At 29.7% G+C, this 25,161-nt stretch overlaps 4 protein-coding genes across 5 annotated transcripts in view; 1 reads left to right on the top strand and 3 right to left on the bottom strand.

Annotated features, from left to right (window-relative positions):
* aop (ETS variant transcription factor anterior open) overlaps nucleotides 1–6,364 on the top strand; it is a 44,639-nt gene extending 38,275 nt beyond the window's left edge. Inside the window, exons 2-5 of the mRNA XM_011050912.2 lie at nucleotides 1,409–1,659; nucleotides 2,022–2,696; nucleotides 2,927–3,176; nucleotides 3,424–6,364. Coding sequence (XP_011049214.2) covers nucleotides 1,434–1,659; nucleotides 2,022–2,696; nucleotides 2,927–3,176; nucleotides 3,424–3,700 — 1,428 coding nt within the window. The 5' untranslated portion in view covers nucleotides 1,409–1,433 and the 3' untranslated portion in view covers nucleotides 3,701–6,364. The remainder of the gene's footprint in view (nucleotides 1–1,408; nucleotides 1,660–2,021; nucleotides 2,697–2,926; nucleotides 3,177–3,423) is intronic.
* A 127-nt stretch (nucleotides 6,365–6,491) lies between these two features.
* mtSSB (mitochondrial single stranded DNA-binding protein) lies at nucleotides 6,492–7,618 on the bottom strand. The gene is made up of 4 exons (XM_011050913.2): nucleotides 7,326–7,618; nucleotides 7,143–7,233; nucleotides 6,885–7,001; nucleotides 6,492–6,797 (listed from the first exon to the last, which is right to left on the bottom strand). Exons 1-4 carry the CDS (start codon nucleotides 7,335–7,337, stop codon nucleotides 6,598–6,600), a joined length of 420 nt encoding a protein of 139 aa, XP_011049215.1. The 5' UTR covers nucleotides 7,338–7,618; the 3' UTR covers nucleotides 6,492–6,597.
* A 1,797-nt stretch (nucleotides 7,619–9,415) lies between these two features.
* On the bottom strand, nucleotides 9,416–15,373 carry LOC147908716 (uncharacterized). The gene is made up of 8 exons (XM_087408732.1): nucleotides 14,947–15,373; nucleotides 13,221–13,504; nucleotides 12,504–12,662; nucleotides 11,446–11,701; nucleotides 11,198–11,266; nucleotides 10,184–10,270; nucleotides 9,872–9,913; nucleotides 9,416–9,670 (listed from the first exon to the last, which is right to left on the bottom strand). The coding sequence occupies exons 1-8, from the start codon at nucleotides 15,211–15,213 to the stop codon at nucleotides 9,629–9,631; spliced, it is 1,206 nt and encodes a 401-aa protein (XP_087264858.1). The 5' UTR covers nucleotides 15,214–15,373; the 3' UTR covers nucleotides 9,416–9,628.
* Nucleotides 15,374–18,693: 3,320 nt separating this feature from the next.
* LOC147908715 (uncharacterized) lies at nucleotides 18,694–24,461 on the bottom strand. 2 transcript variants are annotated; one of them, XM_087408505.1, is made up of 8 exons: nucleotides 24,016–24,461; nucleotides 22,416–22,708; nucleotides 21,815–21,973; nucleotides 20,774–21,026; nucleotides 20,526–20,594; nucleotides 19,495–19,581; nucleotides 19,023–19,064; nucleotides 18,694–18,825 (listed from the first exon to the last, which is right to left on the bottom strand). In XM_087408505.1, exons 1-8 carry the CDS (start codon nucleotides 24,274–24,276, stop codon nucleotides 18,793–18,795), a joined length of 1,197 nt encoding a protein of 398 aa, XP_087264631.1. In that variant the 5' UTR covers nucleotides 24,277–24,461; the 3' UTR covers nucleotides 18,694–18,792. The 2 variants fall into 2 exon arrangements, 1 of the variants encoding a protein (XP_087264631.1); XR_015545869.1 differs by having other exon boundaries at nucleotides 18,694–19,064; nucleotides 19,495–20,463.
* Between the last annotated feature and the right edge of the window lie 700 nt (nucleotides 24,462–25,161).

Below are 25,161 nucleotides of genomic sequence, written 5' to 3'. Positions count from 1 at the left end.
TTAAAACTACAAAAAAAAAATCCGAAGAAAGAATCTGGTTGCATTAATTGGAATTCTGGTTAAAAGTGGACAAATCAAAATTTTCTGATTGATATCTATTATAATTTTTATTGAGATAACCAGAATTTTCATTAATATGATTAGAATCTTCTGATTCGTTCATTTTTTAATCAGAAATATTTCTCAATGTATGAAACAATTCTAGTTCCGATATATGTTGTAAACAATGGCAATCAAATGATTCTGGAAACAATTAAGTTGGAAAAATTTCGAAATGAACAGCATAACTCGTTACAAGTCCAAAAATGAATCTCCATGTTGGTTATAAGAAGTTTCGCTTAGGCGGACTCGGGTCTCCGCGAGCCGACGTCGAGAACGGAAATAGCTTCGTCGACGTCGATGGAAATACGTTATGTAAATCCATGTTTCCTGCCGGCTTTCATTCTTATGCCCCCACATTCTATGCTAATAGTCGAACGTCTGCGAACCGGTTGCCGATCAGGAAATTGAGAACGACGACGCCTCAAAACGTCGCCGTCGCGACGCTTCTCTTCCATTCTCTTTTCGTCTCGTCTCCTTGTTCTCTTCTTGAATCATCTTGCTTGTTCCACGTCCATATTGTAAGAAACTGACGTGTAACTGTAATCTGGCGTTATTATCTTCCATCGTTCTACATCGACGAACCGATCGTTAGACGAGGTAAAGCGCTATACATCAGGGGGATCGATTTTCGACGGTATAGATACGGAAGATTGCACTTTACGTCACACTGTGTTGCGTCTCCATGGTCGTAAATAAATATAGAGATCACTTTCGTGCGCCTGTAGCGTCGAAATGACGTCGACATCGTTTCGTGTTACGCGCTCGCTAAATAGATCGAACGATACTGTTGCATCTAGTTGATTTAATGAAGACATAATGTCCGAAGGAAGAACGATATTATTGTCAACTAATTATTAAATTGTAAAGGCGCATTTATTTTGTACAAATATAAAATATTTACGAGATTAAAGATTATCCAAATCGATTTATATTAAATTTGTATATACACCGAAAAAAACAATTTTGGAGTGCCTAAAATTTTAGCTGGATACAAATCTGAAAATAATTTTTTGTTGGACTATTAAAATAATTATGAAGGACATTCAGAATAAGTAATGTTGCAAAAAATTTTAATAGCTTAGTAGTTATTTTAAGCGTCCTATATAATTACTTTAATAGTCTAGCAAAATTATTTATATATATATATATATATAGATCTGTATCATCTACATAGTTAAATTTTTACTTCAGCAAAACTGTACTTTCCGTGTGTATAATCGAGCTTAATTATAAAATGAAATAAATCACAGGATTTTTCAAAAGTCAGACATGTTAATATAAATTTTATTTATTTCTTCTGTTACAGCAATTAGTAGATCCGAGGGCGTGTTATGAAATTGCTGCCACCAATTCAGATATCGCAGCTACCGCCGGTTTCCGCCGCTGGCGGAATAGCCGGAATGGAACCTCGGCTGCCTCCGGGTATATCTTTGCCTTTATGTCCGGACTGGGCACTCTGGAGGGCCCAATACGGGCCCTCGATGGGTTTCCCGCCTACAACGCATCCACCGCCCAGTCCTCTCTTGGATTTTAAAACTCATCTACCAACGAGTTTAGGTAAGTGTCATAAAAAAGTTAAAAATAATCCCTTCACAAGTTTACAAAATTAAAGTTTTACTATCCTTTTAATTTCCAGTCCTATAAAATTTTTGTATAAAATTTACTCGAATAAAAATGAAGCCGAAGAAGATTTTCTTTACTGCATTTTAATTGCTACAAAAAAAATTCTTTTAGATTAATTCCTCGATTAATTCGTATTATTCATATTAATATTATTATAATTAATACATTCCTATTGACTTCATTAAAGGAAATAGGAATCAGTGAATTAATTATGAAGGCGTATAGACGATGTTAAACCGCATAGTGGTTACAAAGGTCACCGCGAATACAACCAATGGCATCTTCTCTCCTTTCAGTGTCCGACCCTAGACTGTGGTCGAGGGAGGACGTAGCGGCGTTCCTGCGGTGGGCCGAACGGGAATTTGACCTGCCACCGTTCGACATGGACGTGTTCCAGATGAACGGCAAGGCTCTGTGCTTGTTGACCAAGGCCGATATGGGCGAGAGGTGTCCGAGCGCTGGCGACGTGCTGCACAACGTGCTGACAATGCTAGTGCGTGATTACAGTCAACTACAGAGATGCCTACCGAGCAGTCCGGTGACACCGACCAGACCGTCCACATATCCGCTGAGTCCACATTCACATCCGCCTACACCAACGTGGACGGAGACGCCACCATACGCCTCGAATCTCGCCTCGTTAATGTCGGCCAATTCAGTGACACTATCGCCAGCACCGTCTGTGGACAGTCAGTCGGGTTCACCCAGTCACGCGACCGACGCGAATCAGACGCAAGTCTATAAGAGCGATTCGGATGAAGACAACACTCACCAGGTATCAAGCGGCAATAGCAGTCCACCGGCCACACCGACCGCCTTGGCGGCACAAAGGCTCAGTGAGGTGAGCGTCAAGGACCAACCGAGCCCGACGTTACCGCACCAGTTGATGCCGCTGACGCCCGGTACCTTTCGATCGACCACTAGCACGAACAGAGAGTTCTTCCCTAGTGATTCGTCGGAACCCAACACCAGTTAGTATTTGCTATTGCCCGCGATTTTTAAATCTACCAGCAGAAATAATTAATTGTAAGAAATGCCATAATCTTTCGAGCATTCTTTTAACGTCACTTGCATATGCAACAGCATAGAATATTTTAAATATAAAATGTCGAAGTGTATATATATATATATATATACCGTTACTTTAACCTTCCCATGATTGTTATTCATATTGTAGCACAATTTCCGTCATTCTGTTTAGACGGAAGACTGCTCTGGGACTTCCTTCAGCAATTGCTGAACGACCCCGCGCAACGGTACCAACATTACATCTCGTGGAAAAGTCGAGAAACTGGCGTCTTCAAGATTGTCGATCCACCTGGTCTAGCGCGACTCTGGGGCATCCAAAAAAATCATCTCTCTATGAATTACGACAAAATGAGCAGAGCTTTACGTTATTATTACCGCGTGAACATACTTAGAAAAGTACAAGGCGAACGTCATTGTTATCAGTGAGTATTATTATTATTATTACTATATATTAAATAATTAGTCTGTCATACAAAAAATGCGATAGAAATAAATATGAGTTTGTTAATTTTGAAATAATTTCAATAAAATTAACATCAAAATTTATTTTTGCTGCTGCTATTATGAACAAGAATAATTTTTAACACAAGAAATACAAATTTCTCATTTAGAATATGAAAAAAATTATCTTTGGGCAAAAAGAAAATGTCATCTATGTTTTCTTTACAGATTCTTGCGTAATTCGATCGAATTGAAAAACATCAAGAACATATCATCGCTGCGTCATCAGATGCGAATAAAGTCGGAACCAGAAGAGGAAAGGACTCTTTCCGGAAGTCCCGAGGCGGAACCGGAAGTGGACATGCCGACGGATCTCTCAATGTCCAGCATGAATCAACCGAGCGAACAGCAGCAGCCCCTATCGTTACACGACCCACCTGCCAAGTACAGAAGTCACGCATACAATCTCGTTAAAACCAATCAGGAGCCGGAAGAGAGGAAGTGACGCGGGACCTAGCGATGGTAGGAACGCAATGATTGTGCGTAATTGCATCACGGCAGACTGGGAGCCGGCGGCGAAATGACCTCGACGTAAGAAGGGTTCCACATCGGCTACTGAGTGATATCTGTACAAAGATATGCGAAGGTTTTCAAGATGGGAAAAGATGGAATCCAAAAAGCGTAATTTATCGACAAGACTCAGAAATACGATGACGAAGATAAGATCTAATCTCGAAATCATCCAGTGGTAATTATAAAGTACCGTTGGTAAGAGATTTTGCAATCATTGATAAATCGTAGAACACGCGAAATATAAATCGCAGAACAAAACGTGATAAAAACTACGATTTGAAGCACATTACAAGACTTTTTGAAAATAATCGTCAGGAAGAGAGCATTCACGTTTATTCAATTTGCACATTGACGCTCTAAGAGTGAGGGATCCTTTAAAAAAAAAAAGAAATTAAATTTTACATCCTACATATGTGTCCCAGCTTTGTGTGTTTATCAAGAATTCAAAGTTGCTATTGTACAAGATCCTCTCTATTTTCGTCGTTATATGTAAGAGTGTGATAAGAAACGCAAGAAGAGAGTGTATCTCCTCACGGTGCAAATCGGATAACGATTTGCTCCCTCTTCTCTTCTCCACTCTCACATATATTCGCGTTCAATGCCGATAATGATAGACGGTTCACTGTGAAGCTGAATCTTCGCCGATATTCCGCCCTATCCCTTTTCCTGCTTTCTCCTCGTAATGGAGTGAATCACCCAAACCGAGCAATTTCCTTTTCACTTTTACAACGACAAGATGTGTATGAAACGTACGATCTTAGGTGCACTTAAGAACATACATACGACGATTCAATGTACAAAGAATGCCAGAAGGAGAACTGTTACCAGGTCTTTCTTTTCTTACGCGTTTCTCTGCTCCTCTTTTTCTTAATCTTAGGTATATATTCTGTGATGTACGACTTTATTTTTTTTCTTGGCGAAACATAGCCTATAAATAAGGTCGGTCCCAAAGAAAGACTACTTGATTTCAAATATTCAGTGTAAATGCATCACAGAACAATTATGTTATTAATGTTTCCGTAGTTTTCGGAGTATAAAGAGCTTGACAAAATAAACTTTTTCATGATAGTTTAATAATTATGTATGTCTGTGACACATATAGATTTTAAAGGAAACTGGATTTTCTCAAGCTCTTACTGTATATGTACCGAAATGGTTCTCCGTTATTTTGACGTATTTGTGCCAAGAACATTTGCCGTTTAATAAGAGAACGTTTTATGTATTTAGTCGATTGTTCCAAAAAAACTTGGTATATCACGATTTTGGAACCAATATGTATCCCTTAAGCTCGATGCGTTATATCAAGAATGCGCCATAATCGAGTCTCGTATATCGATTATACGTTGTAGGAACTGTATATAAACTTGAACTAATGAACTGAACTATAAAATGAACTATGAATTGTAAATGCGAACGAAAGATAAGATGAATATTAGAAGAATAGTGCAAGAATCTTATGGAAATTCGGGGCCAGAGTTAGAATATATAAATTTATCTATAGAAAAAAAAATATATATATATTTTACTATCAAAATTTATATTCGAAATTTCTATGTTTGTTGCCTGTGTGATTGTGGCTTACATTCCACGACTTTTTATTCGAGGTTTATTCACGAAATAAATCACGAAAGTCCGCAAGAGAAGTAGAAAAAAACGTGAAGAAACAAGACGCATATACAATTAGGAAACAAATTTAAGAAGATTGCTAATTGTATTTTTGCACTTGAAAATATAAAATTGAAAATGTAAAGCTTGAAAATATGAAATTGAAAAACTATGAGAATTAAAGCGTGAGTGCGAGCGAATGAGATAATGAATGAAACAGGTATGATATAAGTGACATATTGAAAAATATCTGGCTTCTTGTATACTGTGATCTCTATACTATGCGGAAAGAATATAAGTACATAGTTAATTAGAAATTATTATCTAGATAAAACGCGCGTGCATGTTACACACATTTAGATGAAACGTCTGTCTAGAATTTGCGTAATGTTATCGAAGTAAAATGTGTGTATGTGTTTGTGTACACACACACACACACACATTATATCATTTATTAGATATATACATATATATATATATATATATATATATATGTGTGTGTGTGTCTAATAAAAAATACATATACTTACATACTTATACAAAAAATATATGTATGTATATCTTTTCTCTTTACAATCATGTAAATAATTTTCACATGGACAAATGTCGGACAAACAGAAATGTTTATATATAAATGAGTAAATATATATCTATAAATATATTTATATAAATATGTGTATATAATATATAAATATATTTATACGTATGTGTTCTATATGTATGTAACAGCATATGTGAAGATATAATAGTAGTGCGAAACAATGCATATACGTCTAAGATTGAAGTTTATATATCGTTTCGCGTGTATAAAACATGTAAAATTCTCTAGAAATTAGAGCTGTTTTATTATATAAGTTGTTATATGAAGAATACATGAAATAATGAATGTTGTAAATATAGACTTATTTAGTTATTAAGAAGGTACGTATACTATTCTTTCAACTCATCCAAAATACAATCTGTTAAAAATAAATTTTTTTTTTAGACACTATTCATTGATATATCTAATTTGGACACACCAATGTTTATAGATTTAATGTATTTAATTAGAGTAAGAATTCTAACAACAATATTAAATTTAGAACATTTGATGTTTGAAATTCAATGACAAAGATACATTTTATGGCAAGTCATTATTATTCAACTGCCTACAGATTGCAGAATAAAAGAAAATATCTTTTAATTTTATTGAAAAGGAAAATATATATAGTTTACATATAAAACTTATTGGAAAAATATTATATCATCTGCTATGATAGATGTAGCGAGAACATTTTTTCCTTCTGCATCTTTAAATTCACTGTAGCTTATCCTACCATTTACCAGTACTCGTTGACCTTTCTTTAAATATTTATATACAGATTCCCTTAAATTAGGCTTAAAAATACATATCTTGTGCCAGTCTGTTCTTTGCATAAATTCACCTGGAAATAAAGAGATATTCCAATATAATTATTCCTATAACATTATTGCGTGCTTTTCCAAAGTTAGGTTAGGATTGATATATGTACCTGATTCGTATTTATAATTTGTATGTGTTGCAAGGGAAAATAATACAACTGGATGCTCAGAGCCACGTTTCTGAGGATCTGCTCCAACTCTTCCAAGTAATGTTACATTATTCACACCTGGTTAAAAAGAAAACTTCATGTTAAAAATAATAGCATTAAATTTCTATAATCAGCATAAAAATAGAAATGGAAATTGTTCAATCATAAATATCTTCTCATAGAGTTGCAAATAATTGCCTAATGGCATTGAATACTTACATTTTTCTATATTTGCAGTCTCGTTCATTTCTTGTGTAAAGTATCGTACATTGTTTAACCGGGCAACTTGGTTACGTACTTGTAAAATAACCTGAAAAAATGACGCATAAGCATTTTGTTATTCATGTATATTTTATAAAAGATTTCATATCTTATTTGTCTAGAATAAGTTGTAATACTCACTGTGCGAAACATTGTGACAATTCCACTATAACTTATTTATCATCAGTAAAATTTCAAGTTACAAATAAATAGATAATAACGTGGGAAAAAGATTGTATATACATGTATATACGTATATGCGTATGTACACGTTTGTCCGCTAATGCCCACGTGTATCACACTACACAGAGAAGCGTTCCAAAATCTTACTTGGTTACCATAGTTCATTCCGAAACTACTACTGTGATCTAGTGGTTAACCAATACTAACCGTTCCAAAACGCGCAGTTAGTAACTCGGACACCGACGAGATATTAGCAGAGAGAAACCTAAGAGAGGACATGACGACCCAAAACTTGTAACCGCAAAATGCTTGTGGCTATTGGATCGCGTGCTACGCAATATGGCGCCGGTGGTTACCAACCACGACGAAGGACGTATGGCGGGAAAAAGTTAGGTTGAGAATGAGCGCTACGCACTGCTTCTGATTTTATGCCATGAGGCGTTTTAATACACACTTAATGCCTAATTAACTAAATACTGAATACAAATGTTGATTAGAAAGTAGAGACGTGATTGCGCGTGTAAGTCGGCTCGGATACCGGCATCGTGTCGCGGAGTTACAATACTAGAACTATGAAAATACACTCTAAGAATTTATCTGACGACGCTAATAATTATCGCGGACATGAATAATGATCGGTATCGGCCTCGCGGAATACACAAAGTAATTCGGAGCTTTAACGTCCGAGTTCTAACAACATTTGTATTCAGTATTTAGTTAATTAGGCATTAAGTGTGTATTAAAACGCCTCATGGCATAAAATCAGAAGCAGTGCGTAGCGTTCATTCTCAACCTAACTTTTTCCCGCCATACGTCCTTCGCCGTGGTTGGTAACCACCGGCGCCATATTGCGTAGCACGCGATCCAATAGCCACATGCTGCCGCACACTACTGCCCTCTGACAAAGTGAATGTAAACTACATAACAACATCCACTTTTCTTAGGATATCGTCCATCTTTTTCAAGAAGAGATGATAAATCGATGTTTGGTTCATATAATCATGCTACATATAGCACGATAATGTTGAAGGCTAAGAAGGAGAGTGATTGTATAATTTGTAGGTATGATTCTGGCTAAGATTCCGTGTCAACCTGTCTATTTAATTCCTATCTTTGTCTTTTTATATGTACCATTTTAGATAAAAGTCTTTTATTATAAGATGGTTCCATGCCGTAAACAACACCTAATTTATGACAAAGAGAGTGATGTGATGTTCCTAAAATTAAGGAATCTGCCAGATAATGTTGTTTTTTGTTATCTAACAAAGATAATACTTTGATTTTCTGTGATAATGATTGTATCAAGAACATTTAATCTTCCAATTTGCCAATTTTTATTAAAGCGCCATACGACGCTTTTGATTATCAAAAAAAATATATAAAAAACAGAAGTAGGAAAAAAATATAAAATATCAAAAATATAAAAAAAATATGGAACTATATACTCATCACGTCCACGCCGTTAATTCCGAGTAATGTCGAAAGCGAAAATTAAAAGCACCGTATTGGATTATTGTTTGCTTCGAATTTTATAATTCTACAAAATCATTTTTAATATTCGTTATGTTTGAACTTTGAATTTCATAAATCCAACTCCAGAATTGCAACCAGCGACATAAAACTTACGAGTATCTAGTTTCATCAAAATCAAATCATTTTTTGCAAATTAATCCGCCATCTTAGATCTGCCATTTTAAATTTCGAAAATCCGACGTCAAATTTATAATCAGCCAAAAGACGTATACATAAATTTTTCCATGGTATGTTCATTATTAATTTTTTCCAGGAATGAATTTTTATTGAAAAAACCGAGGTTTTACTCTTATTTTATTTATAACAAATTACCAGATTAAAATAATAACTTAATTAAATGTTTCAAATCAATGTCTGAAAATCATATAAAAACAAAATGTATGTCACCAAACAATAATAATGATGTTTAAGAGCCACTAGAAGGCAAGAGATCAGGTGATGCATACGACTCGCGGTACCGCAAAGGGTTATATTAATCATATAATTATCATTTTTATTATAATTTAAACAGCATTTATAATTGTATTAGTTTTTTATTACATATAAAATACATATATGTTTTATTAAAAACCGTACATATGATGATTATGTACTTTATCTGCATACCTGTGTATTTTATATTCAATTACTGTTATTAATAAAATAATAGGTACATATGTGTATATATTTATTCAATTAATCGTTAATAATATAATTAAACTGCCAGAGTGCGCTCAGATTGACGTTCATCAGGTTCGTGTGTAAAAGTATCTTTCGTTGTTTAAATCCAACTGAAAAATATTAAATAAATCTTTATAATATGTTATAATATAATATAGTTTACCAAACATTATAGCTGTAAAATCTCGAATCATGTCATAACAATCAGAAATTGATTTAATCAAAGTGCATTTAATTATATATGTTGACATTGGAACTATTTTTTTCATGCATTAGAGAAGAGGTCTATTATGGATTATACATCATCATACCGATATAATATTCATTAGGACGGACAAAGCTGCACTGTAGAACTGAAAAAATATACTTTAATTATACTTAATAAAAATATTTATGTTAAATTGAAAACAAAATTAATATAAAAAACTTCAAATGAATATGTAAATTAACAATGAAAAATATAAAAATTGCAGTTAATTGAGAAATGGCTTCAATATTATATATATTGCCATTTAGATATTTATGTAATTTCCAAAACTGAAGTAGAAGTATACAATTTATTCTATTATATATATATACATTCTATTAAATATGCTTATACTTTTAATTAATATTGGACGTACCTGACAAACGAAATTATATCCAAAGCAAAACAGTCCAATACCAAATTTTACCTCTCTTTGTTTTATTTGCAATATAAATTGTAAAATCTAATTGAAATAAACAATTGAATAAACATTAGTTATATATTACCTTTCATGAAAGTTCAGTCATTAACATACCCATACAGCATAGAAGATTAAAGTAATATTGCTGCAATATAATATTGCAGAGATATTACAGAAATATAAATTAACAATTAGCCTGCAAAATGTCATTAATATGCTTGTAATATTTCACAAACATTGCAAAACTGTAATTCTTTAATTGTTACAATAATAATAATATAAAAATATAAGTTTTTACAATATTTATGTAGTATAGCTTTTTAGTTTAACAGCTGTTTTTGTGATATAACAATTAATATAATTCATTTTAAATTTAAATAAAAAATTTATTGATCTATTATTTGACGGCCATTTTTTATTAGTTAAGTTTTATATTTATTTTAAATATGAAATCATAACCCAATACTAATACAACATAAAGGCATGTAACAGAATAGTTGCGGGAAAATTACCCCCCACTACTTCTATTTTTTTTTTACTTCTGCCGAATAAATCCTAGCGCGGCGTATTTGCCAGAGTTACCCTATTGCAATTAATCACAAAAGTTTTATATATTATTTTCAATTTATATGCTAAAATGCCTAATGTTTATTTTGTACATTGATAGTATAATTAATAAACTTTAAATGTTCGCTTTCGGCATATAAAATAAAAAATAATTTGTAAAACTTTTTCTAGCCTATTTATCCCTAGTTATAATGTTAGCATGTAGTGTGCATAAGTATCCTAAAATATATAACAGTGTAGTATTACTGTTTTATGATGTCTTAATTTTTTTGTCCAATTTTTTTGTCCAATTTTTTTGTTGGATAAAATTTATATCCAGATGTCTGAACTTCCATGGATACTAATAAAAATTACGCATAGAATAGTTCAAATTCTATTTAATATTTTGTTGTGATTATTTACATGTTCATATAAGTCCTCATCGAGATTAAAATTAGATAATTTGTAAAGAATTGCTACTGTCTCGTTAATCTGAAATTGTTTTTATACAATATGAAAGATTGTAGTAAAATTGAAATCTTGCCTCCAATAAATAAGGTTGCATTATTTCGATGAATACTTCGGTACGTGTAAATTTATTGTTGCAAAATTGTCGCTTATGCTTATGATTCTAATTATAAATAATTAGTAATGTTTTAATTCTACTATACCTTATAGTAAACAGTTTGACATATGTAGTTTAATGTGAGAAAAAAGATATTATGCAGAAAAGAAAGAAAATTTATAAATAAATTGGCGCATAGTAATATAAGCGGCAACATTTTTTTTTCTTTTTTAAGTAGGTAGTATATACTGATATAGAACATGACAGTGTTTGAAAAGCACCATAATATTTGTAGTAACATTTGTATGCTGAATATTTTATTTAGTTTGTGTGATATAAGGCATAATTGTAGATGAACTTGCCTGTAAATAAATCATAATTATTGTAATTAAAAGAACTATAAAGAGACGAAAAGCAAAGTACTAAGCAAAATACATTTTTAAAGTCTAGAATTTGATTTAAACTATAGTTGTAATTTTTATCATCGATTCAAAATGTGCAATTATTTAACACAGATGAAGTTAATTATTTTTGTGTATATATATTTATATACATACATATATTATACATATTATAATAATATTCATATATACATATTATACACGTACATATAAAATATTATTTATATATATATATATATATATATATATATATATATATTTATATATTTATATAAGTTTTAAAATAACTTGTTGCAACATATGATGGTCGCAATGTTTCTGAGGAATTAATATATTTTTTATGTAACATTATCGTTGTTTTGTCGTTTTGTAATAATGTTAAGTAGGTAATATATAACCTTATGTACTCTATGTACACCAATTATCCCAGATTTCTTCTATACTATATCTCGTAAATTATTGGTATTTTGATATCTCTACATTAATACTTTAATACGCAGAATGATTATAGGAATCATTCTGTAAAAAATCATATAATTCCATTTAAAAAAGCATAAATGACCATCATATCTTTTTGATGCCTCTATCTAGAAAAAAATAATGTAACCAAAATATGCTCCCTCCCCTCTCCATCATGCATTTTCAAAAATATTTTTTAAAATTTTTTATACTTTTTGAAATATTACACGTGTTACAAATGAGGCACACTGTATACATATACGCGCTCGCAGATGTATAAACAGCAATTATTAAAAAAAATTACATTATAATCAATATATAATGTTTGCAATCCTTAGCTCTCGTTATCCGTTGATGCACTAAAATACATCTGTTTTGTCTTCTATCTTCATTATTTTCGAAAAGATCAGAACAAAGTACATGTAAAAGATCATTCACTTGATGAAATCTGGAGCTTATATATCTAAATTGAATGAAAGAGATTTAGTTATAAGAAATAGATTAGTAAAAGAAAGAGATTTATAATGTCTTTTATTAAAAATAAGATATATGCATTATATACATATATTTTAATTGTGTTATTAATAAATATTCAAATTTAGACTAAAAATTTTGTTATTTGTTTTTTATATTTTATTATATTATATTTTATATTATATTTTCAGATCATTTTTTATCAACTTTTTAGTACTGCATTTTTTTATTAGCAATTATTTTTTACTAACATGAGAAAATGCGGTACTAAAAAATTCTGAAAAAATTCTCAGAACTCTATAAGAAGAAAATAAACAATTTTCATTTTAAAAATAAGACATTTTTGTTACTTGTTGTTTTTCTGTAAATTAATAGTACTGAAATAAAAAATTATTGAAAATCGATGATTTTTAGTAATTAATATCTTGTTAAGTATATTGTAAAATTGCAAAATGGTAGAGGACTTTTTGACTCAGTTTAGTTCGTTCTATCAGCACACACGAAATATTTGGCGATTATTCTGGTACATCTTGTTCCAGATACTAACCTAAGGATAGTTCCCCAAATCATAGCACTTAAGATATTTACAAAGTCTGGATAATTTACTAAAAATATTTTATAAATTATAATGAAATCTACATCATCTACATCCAAATATAAAACAAGATACAGCATATAAGGATGTGATGCTATGGAATAAAAAATGTATACGATCCATCCAATTATTATTCGAATTATCCAGCTACGCAGCCATTGGTATTTTTTTGGAGCACCGAGTGCTTCCAATGTGTCATCTACTATGGAAAGTTCATGCAAGCACAGTCTCAATTCCTTAAAAAAATCATATTGATTGATTATGCGACATAAAAAAAATTATTATTTTATATTTGAACCAAAATTGATATTACAGTGTGTATAAGTAACGTGATAGATAAAGAGTTATTGAAACTTGATTAAACAATGATAAGAATAATAATTAATGTTGAAGAACTCCTTAATATTAAACAATTTAAAAACTAAAATATAAGGGGAAGTAGGAGTCAGCGCGGTACATGGTGCGCAAATATAACAATAGAAATATTTGTAAGTCCATTTTTAATATATAAAGCTCGTATGCGTTTCGACTTGCTTCAAGTCATTCTCAATGAAATTAATATAATTCTATTCAGTTCAAATAGTGCATCAACCATCTAACATCAAAGAAGTTTCTTAGCTTCATCACAGTTTACTGACCAGAAAGAAACAATTCTTATAATGTAATTCTTATAATGAATTATATTAATTCCGTTGAGAATAAACTTGAGAAGTAAATCGAAACGCATACGGACTTTATATACGAACTTTTTATACTTTTATATTAAAATTGAATTGGATTTGGAAGACGCATGAGAGAATGCAAGTAATGCGAGTGGGTCTTAGCGATATTCTAAGCGCTTAGGTTCGTTAACTCAGCGAGAGTTAATTAGGTAATCTGGTGCGAGATACAGGCGAGTAATTGGAGGGGAGATCAGAGGAAGAAAATAGCAAGCATTTCACGGCGAGGTGAAGTAGCAGAGATTAGAGGGGATATAAAGGTGCGTAAGAGAGGCGGGAAATAAGAATGTTGTCCAGCGTCGGAAAGGAAGGGAAGTATAAAGCTGATGAGAAACAACGTTTGTTGATAGGAAGGAAGCCAAATAGATGTCAAAAATTTACGTTTAATATGTTAAAGAAGAAAAGTTTAGAGGAAAATATAAAAACGGAAATAAAAGAAAGGGTTACACAGAAATGGGAAAGGGTGAAGAAAAGAAATGAGAGATGGAACATAACGAGAGATGAAAATGAGAGTTGAAGTGAATAAATATTCTATTCTATTCTATTAAAAATGGACTTATAAACATTTTCATTGTTATATTCTTACGCACCAAATACCGCGCTAACTCTCCCGCGCTACTTCTCCTTACATTCTAGTCTTTAAATTGTGAAAACTTGATTAGTATTTGAAACATACAAGATTTAAAAAAGTTGTATGTGTTAAAGCTAATTTTGGAAAGTAATATAAGTATTTACGTTGTCAAACATTTTTATACCAATCTACAATAAATAATAATATAAACATTAAAGTTGATTTGTTCAAAAACATGTTATAAATTTATATTTGCAGTAATTATGAGATCAAGACTTTAATACTCTCAATAAAGAAAACGATTAAATAAAAAAGTTAAGGAATTTTAATAAATCATATAATATTAGAGACTAATAAACAATACATGAGTACATTTTAAAATTTTTACCTTAAAATAAAAGTAGTGGATAAGTATGATTGTAATCGCGATGATCACATTTTGAATTTCTAGCCAATCGTTAAACTTATTCTGCCAAGTATCAATATAATATGAATAGTAACAGAAATATGTAAGATAACTCCATAAGACAAAAGTATATAGGCAAGAAAGATACGGCCGTGGTTGTCCAAGAGGATATTCAAACATGCTCAAACTGCAGAACGAGCTAATGATTAATAATGGTGCCAGTGCTGCCTGTAACGTCTTCGTCATCATTTCCGAGATCGGCTAGTAATTCGAATTTATTCTTGTCACACGAGACACTAACGCGTTTAATACTCTTCATAAGAATTTAAAAAATAGATTTTTTTCTGTAAATCCTCTAGAAACTTGTGAGAATTATACTATAAGGTCCGTGTATATGCATTCCGTATTATACATTAAAGGATGAAGTATTGAGCGATATCAAATATTGAGCGACGGAATAAAATATATATGCAGATAATCTAGATTAGATTACTTTATTCTCGTGGAATTTTTATTCATATATGTATTATTACAAGTATAAATAAATACAAATCATCTTTCCAATATTATTTTTTTATAAATATTAGGTATTTAAAGATACGTAATAGCAAGTTGGAGGAAGACGTGTCTTCATAATAGATGCTTCCACCAAGTATAATAATATGACACGTGTCTTTTTCCACCATATATAATAGATATTTTTTATTTACAACACTTTTGAACGACACATATTGATCAGTTGAAAACTTCAATGAAATGTTTTACATATAGAAGTTAATGCACACACAATATAATGTTTTTTATAAATTAAACGTGCGTAAAATTATTTTTGTAATAATAATATAATTTAATATAGAGCCATAAACAAGATACTTAAGTTTTTATTGTATTCTTAAAATACGAGCATTTTTGTGTACATTTAATTATAGATATGTTAAATATATATATATATATTAGGTGTTGGAATTAATTCGTAGCGTTTTACAAGTGATGGGAAGTACTTTCATTAATGTATTTTTTAATGCTCATGTGAAATAAATAACATTCTTTCATTAAAAACGCTACGAATTAATTCCAACACCTAATATATATATACATTTCTGTATAAATCATATATATAATTTTATTATTGATAATATTCATTTTTGTAACAATAAATTTATTATATCAATAATAAAATTATATATATCAATAATATAATTATATATATCAATAATATAATTATTAGGTGCGCAACTAAGTTCTCGCTGCTATTTTGATGAAAATGCATCAAAATAACAGCGAGAACTTAGTTGCGCACCTAATATATAATATATACCTAATAAAATTATATATTATATAATTTAATAATAAAATTATATACATATTGATAAATTGACGTGTATTCGATATTTATTTTTAAAAGTTTAATCGATAATTGCATAGTAATATAGATAATAGTATTTTACATTTTTCAGATGATATCTTCCCTCTCATGGGTATGACCTTGTCGTTGGGACGACTCAGTACCCCAGAATCAGAAATGACAATAAAATTGATGTCGAATCGACATCGATTTGACGATTTGAACGTCGAATAGACATTGATTCGATGACGATTCCATTATCATTTCTCACTGGGATACATGAAAAGAACGGTTTTTCTTAAGTACTAACAATTTTTGGATCTATCTAAATTATATGTAGATCTAGGTAAATTTTTAGATACTTGAGTAAAATCATTCTCTTTATGTGAAAATCCTACGACGGGGGAACAAACATCCTCGCGCGCGTCGCCGATTTAATTGAACGTAAACGAATCGCAGTCGGTCGTGCGCGCGCATTTGCTTCGAGTATGCCGTTGAAGTTATGGGACAAATGGATTTTTCAAAACCCATTCGATGGAATTCTAGTTCGATGAGAGAATCATATATTTTCGGTGTTTTTACAGTAAGCGGAACTTTCATTGAGATGCTATATAAGGTGGTCACTATGGTCACTGCAACTCTCACGCCAAGTGCTCCGGGCACAAGGTGACGTCGGCCGTGTACCCAGTGAAAAATAATAGAAGTGATGTCGAAATGATATTGAAATGATCATCGAAAAGAAGTAGAAATTTAACATCGTTTCAAGATTCAGACAGTCTCACTTTGAGAAAATTTCGATATCAAAATCAACTCGATTTCAAACAATTTTTGATATCGAAATCAGCTCGATTTCGAACAATTTTTGATATCGAAATCAGCTCGATTTCGAATAATTATTGCAGTCGAAACTAATGGTCGTATTTAACAGACTCAACTGTTGGGGAACGGATCTGTGAGCGCTCTCTCTCTCTCCTCCCCCTTCCCCTCTCGCTGTTATTATATTAATCTATCTAAAAGAATATACCAATAACAATGAGAGCGCTCACAGATCTGCTCCAGTTGAGTCTGCTAAATGCGACCAATGTCGAATTTGATAAATCAGAGTGCAGGATAGACTACAATCGCATGAACAAATGTTTCGAAGCACTCTTTGATTCACTAAAAAAAAATTCCAGCGGTGTGGATCGGAAGTAACCGTTCCAGAATTTTTTTCGATAGATCTTGATCATATTTAGGATTGATTATTTGTATTTGATTATTCGTTTTTGATTATTTGTCTATAACTTGTCAACAAAATGGGTTACGAAATTTCTCATGAGATATATACTCGAAGAAATGAAAGCCGAGAAAGGACATGATTCAAATTCTTATAAGTAATCCATTTTCTTACATGTACAGTCGTGGACAGAACGGCTGCAACGCCTAATTTATGGCAAAGAGGGCTAAAATTAAGGAATCTGCCAATGTTCTTTTTTGATATATCTGTCAAAGATAATACTTTGATTTTCTCTAATAATGATTGTGTCAAGAAAATTTAATCTTCCGTAGTTGCCAATTTTTATTATATATAGCGCCATACGACGCTTTTGATTATCAAAAAAGAAATATATAAAAAACAAAAGTAGGAAAAAAATTAAAAATATCAAAAATATCAAAAAAATATGGAACTATATACTCGTTACGTCTACGCCGTTAATTCCGGGTAATGTCGAAAGCGAGAATTAAAAGCGTTGTATTGGATTATTGTTTGCTTTGAATTTTATAATTTTAACTCCAGAATTGCAACCAGCGACTTAAAACTTATGAGTACCTAGTTTCATCAAAATCAAATCACTTTTTGCAAATTGATCCGCCATCTTAGATCTACCATTTTAAATTTCGAAAATCCGATGTCAAATTTATAATCAGCGACCCAAAAGACGAATACATAAATTTTTCCATGGTATGTTCATTATTGATTTTTTCCGGAAATGAATTTTTGTTGAAAAAACCGGGGTTTAATCTCTTATTTTATTTATAACAAATTACCAGATTAAAATAATAACTTAAGTAAATGCTTCATGGGTAAATCAATGTCTGAAAATCATATAAAAACAAAATGTATGTCACAAAACAATAATAATAATAACGGTTTAAGAGCCACTAGAAGGTAAGAGAACAGGTGATGCATACGTCTCGCGGTACCGCAAAGCGTTATATTAACCATATAATTATCATTTTTATTATAATTTAAACAGCATTTATAATTGTATTAATTTTTTATTACATATAAAATACATACATGTTTTATTAAAAAGCGTACATATGATGATTATGTATTTTATCTTCATACCTGTGTATTTTATATTTAATTACTATTATAAATAAAATAATATAGGCACATATTATGAGTATATATTTATTCAATAAAACGTTAAAATAAATAAACTGCCAGAGTGCGCTCAGATTGACGTTCATCAGAATTCTGATAATGTTACGTGTGTCTAATAAAAGTATTTTTCGTTGTCTAAATTCAACTGAAAAATATTAAATAAATTTTTAAAATATGTTATAATATAGTCTACCAAACGTTACAGCTGTAAAATCTCGAATCATGTCATAACAATCAGAAATTGATTTAATCAAAGTGCATTTAATTATATATGTTGACATTGGAACTATTTTTTTCATGCATTAGAGAAGAGGATCTATTATGGATTATACATCATCATACCGATATAATATTCATTAGGACGGACAAAGCTGCACTGTAGTACTGAAAAAATATACTTTCATTATACTTAATAAAAATATTTATGTTAAATTGAAAACAAAATTAATATAAAAAACTTTAAATGAATATGTAAATTAACAATGAAAAATATAAAAATGCAGTTAATTGTAAAAATAGCTTCAATATTATATATATTGCCATTTAGATATTTATGTAATTTCCAAAATTGAATGTAGAAATATACAATTTATTCTGTCATATATATATATATATATATATTAGGTGTTGGAATTAATTCGTAGCGTTTTTTAATGAAAGAATGTTATTTATTTCACATGAGCATTAAAAAATACATTAATGAAAGTACTTCCCATCACTTGTAAAACGCTACGAATTAATTCCAACACCTAATATATATATATATACATTCTATTACAAATATGCTTATACTTTTAATTAATATTGAACGTACCTGACAAACAAAATTATATCCAAAGCAAAATAGTCCAATACCAAATTTTACCTCTCTTTGTTTTATTTGCAATATAAATTGTAAAATCTAATTGAAATAAACAATTGAATAAACGTTAGTTATATGTTATCTTTCATGAACATTCAGACATTAACATATCCATATAGCACAGAAAATTGAAGTAATATTGCTGCAATGTAATATTGCAGAGATATTACAAAAATGTAAATTAATAATATACCTGCAAAATGTCAGTAATATGCTTGTAATATTTTACAAACATTGCAAAACTGTAATTCTTTAATTGTTAATAATAATAATATAAAAATATAAGTTTTTACAATATTTATGTAGTACAATCTTTTAGTTTAACAACCATAAAACGTTTTTATGATATAAGTTTTTATGATATAACAATTAATATAATTCATTTTAAATTTAAATAAAAAATTTATTGATCTATTATTTGACGGCCATTTCATTAGCTAAGTTTTATTTATTTTAAATATGAAATAAATCATAACCCAATACTAATATAACATAAAGGCATATAACAGAATAGTTGAGGGAAAATTATCCCCCACTCCTACCATTTTTTTTTTACTTCTGCGGCATAAATCCCAGCGCGGCGTATTTACCAGAGTTACCCTATTACGATTAATTACAAAAGTTTTACACATTATTTTCAATTTATATGCTAAAATGCCTAATGTTTATTTTGTACATTGATAGTATAATTAATAAATTTTAAATGTTCGCTTTCGGCATATAAAATAAAAAATAATTTGTAAAACTTTTTCTAGCTTATTTATCCCTAGCTATAATATTAGCATGTAGTGTGCAAGTATCCTAAAATATATAAGAGTATAGTACAATTGCTGTTTTATGATGTCTTAATTTTTTGCCCAATTTTTTTCGTTGGGTAAAATTTATATCCAGGTAAAATTTATATCCAAACTTCTATGGACGCTAGTAAAAATTACGCATAGAATAGTTTAAATTTTATTTAACATTTTGTTGTGATTATTTACCTGTTCATGTAAGTCCCCATCGAGATTAAAATTGGATAATTTGTAAAGAATTGCTACTGTCTCGTTAATCTGAAATTGTTTTTATACAATATGAAAGTTTGTTGTAGAATTGAAATCCTGCCTCCAATAAATAAAGTTGCATTATTTCGAAGAAAACTTCGATACGTGTAAATTTATTGTTGCAAAATTGTCGCTTGTACTAATGATTCTAATTATAAATAATTAGTAATGTTTTAATTCTACTATACCTTACAGTAAACAGTTTGACATATGTAGTTTAATGTGAGAAAAAAGGCATTATGCAGAATATAATAAAAATATGTTAATAACTGCTGCAGTAATATAATCGGCAATATTTTTTTTTCATTTTTAAGTAGGTTATACATAACGGTATAGAACATGACAGTTTTTGAAAAGCACCAAAATATTTGTAGTAATATTTGTATGACGAATATTTTATTTAGTTTGTGTGATATAAGGCATAATTGTAGATGAACGTGCCTATAAATAAATCGTAATTAAAAGAACCATAAAGAGACGAAAGGCAAAGTACTAATCAAAATATATTTTTGAAGTTTAGAATTTGATTTAAACTATAGTTGTAATTTTTATCATCGGTTCAAAATTATTTCACATAGTTGAAGTTAATTATTTTTGCGTATATATATTTATGCATACATTTATGCATATATTATACATGTTATAATAATATTCATATATGCATATTATACACGTATATATAAAATATTATTTATACATATATATATATTTATATAAGTTTTAAAATAACTTGTTACAACATATGATGGCCGCAATGTTTCTGAGGAATTAATATATTTTTTATGTAACATTATCGTTGTTTTGTCGTTTCGTAGTAATATTGAGTAGGTAATATATATATATATATATATATATATATATATATATCTATGTACTATATGTACATCAATTATCTCAGATTTTTTCTGTATTATATATCGTAAATTATTGATTTTTTAATATCTCTACATTAATACTTTAATACGCAGAATGATTATAGGAATCGTTCTGTAAAAAATCATATAATTGCATTTTAAAAAGCATTAATGACTATCATATCTTTTTGATGCCTCTATCTAGAAAAAAATAATGTAACCAAAATATGCTCCCTCCCACCTCCATTATGCATTTTCAAAAATATTTTTTAAAATTTTTTATACTTTTTGAAATATTACACGTGCTAAATGAGGCATACTGTATACATATACGCGCTCGCAGATGTATAAACAGCAATTATTAAAAAAAATTACATTATAATCAATATATAATGTTTGCAATCCTTAGCTCTCGTTATCCGTTGATGCACTAAAATACATCTGTTTTGTCTTCTATCTTCATTATTTTCGAAAAGATCAGAACAAAGTACATGTAAAAGATCATTCACTTGATGAAATCTGGAGCTTATATATCTAAATTGAATGAAAGAGATTTAATTATAATGAAAGAGATTAATTATAATAATTTTGTTACTTATTTTTTATATTTTATTATATTTTATATTATATTTTCAGAATTTTTGATCAACTTTTTAGTACTGCATTTTCTTATTGGCAAATATTTTTTACTAACATGAGAAAATGTGGTACTAAAAAATTCTGAAAAAATTCTCAGAACTCTATGAGAAGAAAATAAACAATTTTCATTTTAAAAATAAGACATTTTACTTGTTGTTTTTCTGTAATAGTACTGGAATAAAAAATTATTAAAAATCGATGATTTTTAGTAATTAATATCTTGTTAATTATATTGTAAAATTGCAAAATGGTAGAGGACTTTTTGACTCAGTTTAGTTCGTCCTATCAGCACACGAAATATTTAGCGATTATTCTGAAACATCTTGTAGATACTAACCTAAGGATAGTTCCCCAAATCATAGCACTTAAGATATTTATAAAGTTTGGATAATTTATTAAAAATATTCTATAAATTGTAATTAATTGTAAATCTATATCTCTGTCACCTATATAAAAATGTAAGATATACACTGTATAAAGACATGATACTATGGAATAAAAAATGTATACGATCCATCCAATTATTATTCGAATTATCCAGCTACGCAGCCGTTGGTATTTTTTTGGAGCACCGAGTGCTTCCAATGTGTCGTCTACTATGGAAAGTTCATGCAAGCACAGTCTCAATTCCTTAAAAAAAATCATATTGATCGATTATGCGACATAAAAAAAAATTATTACTTTATATTTGAATCAAAATTGATATTACAGTGTGTATAGGTAACGTGATAGATAAAGAGTTATTGAAACTTGATTAAACAATCATAAGAATAATAATTAATGTTGAAAAACTCCTTAATGTTAAACAATTTAAAGACTAGAATATAAGGGGAAGTAGGCGTCAGCGCGGTATTTGATGCGTAAGAATATAACAATGGAGACATATATAACATTTTTAATAGAATAGAATAGAATATTTATTCACTTCAGCTCTCATTTCCATCTCTCGTTATGTTTCATCTCTCATTTCTTTTCTTCACCTCTTCCCATTTCTGTCTAATCCCTTCCTTTACTTCCGCTTTTATATTTTCCTCTAAACTTTTCTTCTTTAACATATTAAATCTTTTTGATACCTACTTGTGGCTTTCTTCCTATCAATTAATGTTGTTTCTCATCAGCTTTATACTTCCCTTCCTTTCCAATGTCGGACAACATTTTTATTTCCTGCCTCTCTTGCGCGTTTTTTTATCCGCTCTAATCTCTGCTACTTCACCTCGCCGTGAAACGCTTGCTATTTTCTTCCTCCGATCTCCCCTCCAATTACTCGCCTGTATCTTGCACTAGATTATCTAATTAACTCTCGCTGAGTTAACGAACCTATACGCTTAGAATATCGCTAAGACACTACTTGCATTCTCTCGTGCGCCTTCCAACCAAATCCAAGTCTATTTTTAATATAAAAGTATAAAAAGTTCGTATATAAAGTCCGTATGCGTTTCGACTTACTTCAAGTTATTCTCAACAGAATTAATATAATTCTATTTATTATAAGAATTACTTGTTTCTTTCTGGCCAGTAAACTGTGATGAAGTTAAGGAATCTCTTTGTGATGTTAGATGGTTGGCATCATGATCCAACTCCCCCGCGCTACTTCCCCTTACATTCTAGTCTTTAAATTGTGAAAATTTGATTAGTATTTGAAACATATAAGATTTAAAAAAGTTATATATATGTTAAAAATTAATTTCAGAAAGTAATATAAATATTTACGTTGCCAAACATTTTTATACCAATCTACAATAAATAATAATATAAACATTAAAGTTGATCTGTTCAAGAACATGTTATAAATTTATATTTGCTGTAAATGTGAGATCAAGACTTTAATACTCTCAATAAAGAAAACGATTAAATATAAAAATTAATAAGGAATTTAGATAAATATAATATTAGAGACTAATAAACAATACATGAGTACATGATTTTAAAATTTTTACCTTAAAATAAAAGTAGTGGACAAGTATGAATGAAATCGCGGTGATCACATTTTGAATTTCTAGCCAATCGTCTAACTTATTCCAAGTATCGAAATAATATTGATAGTAAAAGAAATATGTATGAAAGCTCCATATGACAAAAGTATATAGGCAAGAAAGATACGGCCGTGGTTGTCCAAGAGGATATTCAAACATGCTTAAACTGTAGAACGAGCTAATGATTAATAATGGTGCCAGTGCTGCCTGTAGCGTCTTCGTCATCGTTTCCGATATCGGCTAGTAATTCGAATTAATTCTTGTCACACGAGACACTAACGCGTTTAATACTCTTCATAAGAATTTAAAAAATAGATTTTTTTCTGTAAATCCTCTAGAAACTTGTGAGAATTATACTATAAGGTCCGTATATGTATATTCCATATTATACATTAAAGGATGAAGTATCAACTAACAAGTATTGAGCGACGGAATAAAATATATATGCAGATAATCTAGATTAGATTACTTTATTCTCGCGGAATTTGTATTCATATATATATTATTACATAGTATAAATAAATACAAACCATCTTTGCAATATTATTTTTTTATACTAGGTATAAAAAATACATAATAGCATGGTGGAGGAAGACGTGTCTTCATGATAGATGCTTCCACCAAGTATAATAGTATGGTAAAAGAAGATACGTGTTCTTCCACTATACATAATAGATACTTTATTTACGACACTTTTGAACGACACATATTGATGAATTAAAACTGATAACTTCATTGAAATGTTTTATATATAGATGTTAATACACACACAATATAATGTTTTTTATAAATTAAACGTGCGTAAAATTATTTTTGTAACAATAATATAATTTAATATAGAGCCATAAACAAGATACTTAAATTTTTATTATATTCTTAAAATACGAGTATTTTTATGTACATTTAATTAGATATGTTACATATATATACATATATATAATATAATATAATATATATAATATAATATATATATAATATAATAAATTTATTGTTACAAAAATGAATATTATCAATAATAAAATTATATATGACGTATACATATTGATAAATTGATGTGTATTCGATATTTATTTTTAAAAATTAATCGATAATTGCATAGTAATATAGATA

Source organism: Acromyrmex echinatior, chromosome 8 (genome assembly GCF_024713525.1).
Source record: "Acromyrmex echinatior isolate Ae372 chromosome 8, ASM2471352v2, whole genome shotgun sequence".
NCBI lineage: Eukaryota > Metazoa > Arthropoda > Insecta > Hymenoptera > Formicidae > Acromyrmex > Acromyrmex echinatior.
This window is presented reverse-complemented; position numbering and strand designations above follow the sequence as displayed.

Excerpts from the sequence above, each read along its gene's own strand:
- LOC147908716 (XM_087408732.1), bottom strand. The coding sequence starts at position 15,213 with ATGATGACGAAGACGTTACAGGCAGCACTGGCACCATTATTAATCATT. Across the intron at positions 10,271-11,197 it reads ATGAGGACTTATATGAACAT|ATTTTACAATTTATATTGCA; the intron begins GTAAATAATCAC and ends TATTTCAATTAG. Across the intron at positions 9,671-9,871 it reads TCCTAATGAATATTATATCG|TTGGATTTAAACAACGAAAG; the intron begins GTATGATGATGT and ends AATATTTTTCAG.
- LOC147908715 (XM_087408505.1), bottom strand. The coding sequence starts at position 24,276 with ATGACGAAGACGCTACAGGCAGCACTGGCACCATTATTAATCATTAGC. Across the intron at positions 20,595-20,773 it reads GTCAAACTGTTTACTGTAAG|ATTAACGAGACAGTAGCAAT; the intron begins GTATAGTAGAAT and ends AAACAATTTCAG. Across the intron at positions 19,065-19,494 it reads GATATAATTTTGTTTGTCAG|TACTACAGTGCAGCTTTGTC; the intron begins GTACGTTCAATA and ends ATATTTTTTCAG.
- mtSSB (XM_011050913.2), bottom strand. Across the intron at positions 7,002-7,142 it reads GACTGCAAATATAGAAAAAT|GTGTGAATAATGTAACATTA; the intron begins GTAAGTATTCAA and ends CTTTTTAACCAG. Across the intron at positions 6,798-6,884 it reads AAATTATAAATACGAATCAG|GTGAATTTATGCAAAGAACA; the intron begins GTACATATATCA and ends CTTTATTTCCAG.